Source organism: Calidris pugnax, unplaced genomic scaffold (assembly GCF_001431845.1).
Source record: "Calidris pugnax isolate Ruff unplaced genomic scaffold, ASM143184v1 scaffold173, whole genome shotgun sequence".
Lineage (NCBI taxonomy): Eukaryota > Metazoa > Chordata > Aves > Charadriiformes > Scolopacidae > Calidris > Calidris pugnax.
In genome coordinates, this window is record NW_015090917.1 from 80,998 (window position 1) to 87,184 (window position 6,187).

The 6,187-nt window shown below is 59.1% G+C and overlaps 1 protein-coding gene across 1 annotated transcript in view; it reads right to left on the bottom strand.

Moving 5' to 3' along the window:
• Positions 1-5,919, bottom strand: part of LOC106892449 (hepatoma-derived growth factor-related protein 2) — a 12,762-nt gene extending 6,843 nt beyond the window's left edge. Inside the window, exons 1-9 of the mRNA XM_014949661.1 lie at positions 5,630-5,919; positions 5,106-5,351; positions 4,886-5,024; positions 2,842-3,021; positions 2,114-2,230; positions 1,873-1,944; positions 1,507-1,654; positions 1,209-1,284; positions 841-1,126 (exon numbers count right to left, since the gene is read on the bottom strand). Coding sequence (XP_014805147.1) covers positions 841-1,126; positions 1,209-1,284; positions 1,507-1,654; positions 1,873-1,944; positions 2,114-2,230; positions 2,842-3,021; positions 4,886-5,024; positions 5,106-5,351; positions 5,630-5,919 — 1,554 coding nt within the window. The remainder of the gene's footprint in view (positions 1-840; positions 1,127-1,208; positions 1,285-1,506; positions 1,655-1,872; positions 1,945-2,113; positions 2,231-2,841; positions 3,022-4,885; positions 5,025-5,105; positions 5,352-5,629) is intronic.
• Positions 5,920-6,187: the final 268 nt, after the last annotated feature.

Sequence of the window (6,187 nt, forward strand, 5' to 3'; positions counted from 1 at the left end):
GGGGAGGACTTTGTAGAGTAGGGGAGATGGTTGGACTTGATGATCCCAAGGGTCTCTTCCAACTTGGACGATTCTATGATTCTATGACCTCGACTCCAACCACGGGCAGCGTGGCTCCTAAAAGCCCTCTGCTCCCCCAGGGTGTGGGAAGGGCAGTGGAAAGAATCCGATGGCTGCAGTGGGAGGGAGAGCATCACGGAGGTGTGAGACCCACTGCTGGGCTCCCACTCACAAGGCATGGGCATGACATTGATGCTCAGAGGGCTGGAGCACCTCTTCTACGAGGACAGGCTGAGAGAGCTGGGGTTGGTCAGCCTGGAGAAGAGAAGGCTCCGGGGAGACCTTATAGTGATCTTTCAATATCTGAAGGGGCTACAGGAGAGCTGGGGAGGGACTCTTTGTCAGGAAGTGCAGTGACAGGACAAGGGGGAATGGTTTTAATTTGGAAGAGGGGAGATTTAGATGAGATACCAGAAAGAAATTCTTTACAGTGAGGGTGGTGAGACACTGGAACAGGTTGCCCAGTGAAGTCGTGGCTGCCCCGTCCCTGGAGGGGTTCAAGGGCAGGTTGGATGGGGCTTGGAGCAACCTGGTCTGGTGGGAGGTGTCCCTGCCCAGGGCAGGGGGTTGGGACTCGATGATCTTTAAGATCCCTTCCATCCCAAACCGTTCTATGATTCTGTGATACAGACATGACCCTTCCCAGTGCTGCTTGGGCCACACCAGGACAATGCAAGACCAAGACAACAGGTCCCTGCCACTCCTGGAAGTCCCTGCAGTCCTGACAGGGAGATGACAGACTGGCTGTTCGTCCCCAGCTCCCCAGGGCTCTGTACTCACCTCTTTCTCCAGCTCCAGTTCAGAGTCTGAGGAGGACGGGGCCTTGGCTCGGCCTTTCCGTCCTTTTTTGGCCACTTCATCCTCCGCGCTGCTGTCCGAGTCCGAGTGCACCTCCTCACCCTTCTCTGCTTTCTCCTTCCTCTTCTCTTTCTCCTCCTTCTCCTGCTCCCGGAGCCGACGGATCTCTTCCTCCTGCTCCCTCTTCCTCTTCTCCTCCAGCTCCCGCCGTCGTTCTTCATCTCGCCTCTTCCACTCGCTGATGCGATCCACGTCGCTGTCGCTGTCACTGCAAAGGGCAGACCATGCTCGGACCCCTTGGTGACCCTCCAGCCCAGCCCTGAGGGTGACAGTGTCCCTTCTGACCTCACCTGTCACTGCTGGAGCTGGTCGGGACACGCTCGGGCTTCGGTTTCCTGCCACGGGGCTTGGGAGGGGGTTTCTCAGCTGCAAGACAACAGGGAGATGTTCAGCAGGAGCCCTGGTTGTCCCCCTGTTAAAACAGCCCCAAATTAGGGGGGCAGAGGGCTGTTTAGATGTGGGCTGGAAGGTGTCTACAGCAGAAGGGGACCCCAGAACCTCAGGAGCACCCAACCTCATGGACTTTCTACTCCCCTGAGGAACCCAGCAGCAGCCCAGGGATGGTGGAAGAAGCTTCCTGGGTGTTACCTGGCTTCCTGCCCCGCGGAGCCTTCTTCACAGAGACATCCGAGTCCGAATCCGAGTTGGAGTCTGACTTGGTCATGTCCACAGTTGCATTTCCCATTTCCGAATCCGAGTCCACTTTGGAGTCTGAGTCGGAGCCCGACTCCACTTTCTGTGGGCACAGAGTGGGGTTGGACCAGGGTGGGGTCCAACAAACCCCCCAAAACACAGCAGCGCTGGGCACAACCACGTCACTGAAGCACCAGGGAGGTCCCTCCTAGCACTGAGCCTATGTCAGAGCCCTGCCACCCCCTGCTCCCCCCTCCAGCAGTGCCAACCCAAAATCCAGCTTCCCTCCCATTGCACCACAGACCAGGGGGGGTCTTTTACCTTCTTCTTCCTCCCCGCCGCTGGCATCCTCCGGGGAGCCCTGGCCACTGGCTTCTTCTCAGGAGTGAAGTCCTGGAGGAAAACACAGATATGAAGAAACAAGGAACAGTCTCACGATGGTTTCAGAAGCCAATCAGGTTCCCTCAAGCCATTGCCCCCCCCAGACGGCGATGCTCTTCCTCCAGCCTTCTCCCCACCGCCCCGCCAGCCTCCACACAAACACATCCCCAAACCCTCTCACCTGGTCACTGTTTTTTTCCGACTCAGAAGATGATTCCGAGTTCTCCTCTTCTGTCAGGGAGGGGCTGCCCTGATCCAGGTCACTGGAGGATTTCCGAGGCCGTTTTGCCACTGGCATCTGATACGTGAGAAGTGAGAATGTGAGAGAAGCCCATTCCCTCTCCACCCACAACAGAAACCAACACTTCTTGGGAAGGGGCTTTGCCCAACGCTTCCCATCTGGCCCTGCAAGAGCAGCCACGTGCACTCAGAAGAGGTTTGCAGCCAGGACTTGGCCACCATCTCACAAACACCACAAGATGGCTGTGAGACCCCCAAACACATGCTGCCCCCCATTTCCCACCGGAGAATCCAGAGGGACTTGGTTTCTTCCCCATAGAATCGTCTAAGTTGGAAGAGACCCTTGGGATCATCGAGTCCAACCATCTCCCCTACTCTACAAAGTCCTCCCCTACACCATGTCCCTCAGCACTGCATCTAAACGGTCCTTAAACACAGCCAGGGATGGGGACTCCACCCCCTCCCTGGGCAGCCTGTTCCAATGCCCGACCACTCTTTTGGTGAAAAATTCCTTCCTAATGTTCAATCTAAACCTACCCTGTTGGAGCTTGAAGCCATCTCCAGGCATGGAGGGTTTGACCATGCTGCATGGTGGACCCCAAGGACCATCTCAGCGTCCTCCTGACCAGGCCACCCTCCTGTCCCCACTCCACCTCAGCCCACACTCACCTTCATGGCCAGCGATTTTCGCTTGAGCCCGCTGTGGTCGCTGCCTCGGTCCGAGTCCTCGTCGCTTTCCATCTTCTCCGCGGTGACCGCGGCCATGGCGGAGTCTTCTTCGTCATCCCCCGCGTCGCTTCCCCCCATCGGGTCGTTCTCGGGAACGTCGCTGTCAGAGGAGCTGGCGGGCTGAGGACAGCAGAAACCAGAGCTGTGTCATCGCCAGGAGGGACGTGTGGTGCACGGGGACAGGAAGGGAGGGGGACAGAAGTGGCACAAAAGGGTCCCAAGCGATGGCCGGCAGCGCTGAGCAGAGGGGTGCGTGCAGAGGAGCGTGGGGCAGCCCCCCAACCCCAGCACAGAGCCCTTCAGCACGGCTCTGGGGCAGGGGGACAACGTGACCAGCCCTTCAGCGAGGACAACCAGTCGACCCCCTTCTAATTCCCCTGCACCCCCTTCCCAAAGCCCCTCACGCGTCACCCCCAGAGCACCAGCAACACCTTCCCTCCAGATCACCCCAGCTCAGCTTCCACCCACCCTCCTCATCCTCACGCTCTGCCAAAGACCCCCGGAGAAGCCTACACCTGCCAAGCTCCTCCTGGAGACACAGACCCCAACCCTCCTCTGCCCCAATGGCGCCAGACAAGCGGGGTTGGGTGGCTTTGCTCAGCCTCTCCTCCAGCATCAGGGAGCCACCGTTCTCCTCCGGTGGGTTGGCCACCAGCCCTTGGCTTGGGTCAAGCCTCTTCCTTCTCAGGTGGCTTCACCCCACAGCACATCGCACGCCTTCCCCATGGGAAAGGTCCACATGAGGAGTTCAGTGTGGTGGCCACCATTCTTCCCAGCTGGGGATCTCCTGTGTCCTGTTCCCATGTAGGGAAGGTCTCTTGGCTTCTCACCAGCCCATCATGAGGTTCCTCACGCAACAACGTCGCACCCAAGGGGTGTCCTAAAGCTGGGATTCTTCCAGTGCTGGAGCCTTCCTGCTGGAAAGCCTCTCCTTGTCCTTGACTGTTCCTGGCACCTTGCTTCATTTAGGTCTCAAGACGAAAAAAGACCTCTACTTCAGTCTCTTCTTCTGCTCCTCCAGGTACTTTGGCCACAGATGCAATTGGTATTGGTGAACCCTCAGCTCTGCTGGGGCTGTTGGTGTCGCCTCGGTCCCTCAATCTCAGTAGGGATCACCAACAGGTTTCATCCCCCTGCTGGGAGTTCACGGTGGAGTCCCTGGACAACGCGGGAGCTGCCTCCTTCACCATCACCAACCTCCCGCCCCAACAAGTTGAAGGTTCTCCAGGTTTTCAATCATCTCCATGGTCTCACCTTACCCTACATCTGCAGTCTTGGGTCTGACCATCTCCCACCTCTCTACTCAAACCACATCCTCTCTCCTGCACGGGCCGGAGGGGAGTCGGTCCCTGAACCTTCCTCCAGACCACCTTGTCCTTGTAGCTCACCTTAAAAACCTTCCTCTGCCTCGTCAGACCAACTGCCTATGAAGCTGCTTTGGATGCCTCCTTTGAAGATGACTACACAATAAATTCTATCACACAATTACGGTCACGGAAATGCCCACGCAAGCAACTGACAGCAAAAAGCCATCTCCTGGCCTGCTCCAGAGCCCGCTGAAGGAGCAGCCCAGAGACTTTTGGCTCAGGACCTCAGAAATGGATGAAGAAGGGACTGCCCAACGCTCCACACGCAAGCCTAGGAGCTGGGGACGAGCAAACCTCAAGTTCTCACTCTGACAACAAAATCTTCTGGTTTTTTAGGCAAGCAGCACAAAGCACATCCCCGGTCCCACCTCAAAGACGGGGCAAAAGCGCTTTCCTCCAGAGGAGGAAGAGGAGGCTGAATCCCTCAGGAAAGGAGAGGGAAGGGAAGGGAAGCAACTTGAACCCCGAGAAAAGCCAATGCGGGAGCTGGAAAGCGTGGAGGCACCGCAGCAAGGAGAAGCAGGAAAAGGAGGAGAGCAGCTCGGAGGAAAGGAGAGCTGGAGGTGCTGGCAGCCCACGTCCTCGCTGCCCCCCCGCCGCCCGAGGCCCGCACTCACCGCAGGGGCACTGTAACTGGCGTGGGGGTTGTTCTGGATTTCCCACAAGCCCTCGTTGAAGCCTTTTCTCTTGTTTGGTTTCCCATATTTGTCTTTATATTTTTCATAAGGGAAGAGATCTTTAGGCCCCAAGAAGGCACTGGAGAGAAACAAAGCAGAGGTGAGCCCGGAGCAGAGGCAGCGGGGCAAAGCCCGGAGAGGGGAGCGAGGCAACGCTTACGTCTCGTGGGTGCCGAAGAAGAAGATGGGGTACTTGTTCGGTGGGGGTTTCACGGCGCCGTCCGCGATGTCATCGATCTGAAAGTAAACCCAAAGCAGGAGGTGGTCAGAGAGAGGAGCGGCTTGAGCATGTCCTCTGCCAGGCACGGCAACCCCGGCGTCGGCCTCCGGCACCCGCACCCACTTGGGGAGGCAAGCACGGCAAGAAAGCACCCGGACGGGGACCTCGCCACGCACGAGGGTCCCTCTGTGGATTCAGGGCCCAGCGGGATCTCTAGAAGAGTAACAGAAGGGATCCGGCATGGCTGCGAGGTCGTCTCTCCACCGCTGGGCTCAGGGGAGGGGGAACCTGCCCAGGGGAACGCGGGGCCTTGTGCTACTCCCCAGAGATCCAGCCGCCTCAGGGAGAGGGGGGGGGGACGCCCCAGGGAAGCCCCCTCCAGCCCGGGGCTGGGGAGGCGATTGCTCCTCCGTTGGGGCGACCTGAGAGTCCTTCCTGGTTGGAAACTGCCTGCAGGGAATGACCCCACTGCCTGCGGGATGCACGGGCCACCCCGTCTTCTTCCCACTGCCGGCTCCGGGTGCCCGTCCGTCCGCTCCAGGTGGTCGGGGCTGCAGGCAGAGCCGCAGGCAGAGGGGGGGATCTCGGGGTGAGCAGGGGGGCTCCCCTGCGTGCTGGGGAGGTCTTCGGGGCAAGGGGGGGAAGCCTTCCCCCAAAAGAGCAAGCGAGCTAAAAAGCAGGAGGGGTTGCAGACGCCGGCAGTGCCAAGGCTCTCCTGGAAGGACCGAGTCCTCTCGGTGGCCAGGTCAGCCATGACAGCGCGGGGAGGGCATCCCAGATCTCACGGCGTGGTGTGGCCAAGCATAGAAACATAGAATCAATCATTGAGGTTGGAAGAGACCCTTGGGATCATCGAGTCCAACCATCCAACCATCGTCGTCTCTCCGGCACCCTGAGCCTCCCCGGTACCCGCCGGCCCCGAGCCCGCACTGTTTCCACCTGCCCGTCTCTCGCCATCACACTCCGTCAACGGATGAACCTGCCTCGGCCTCAGTTGCCACCGGGGACCACCGCAGACCCCC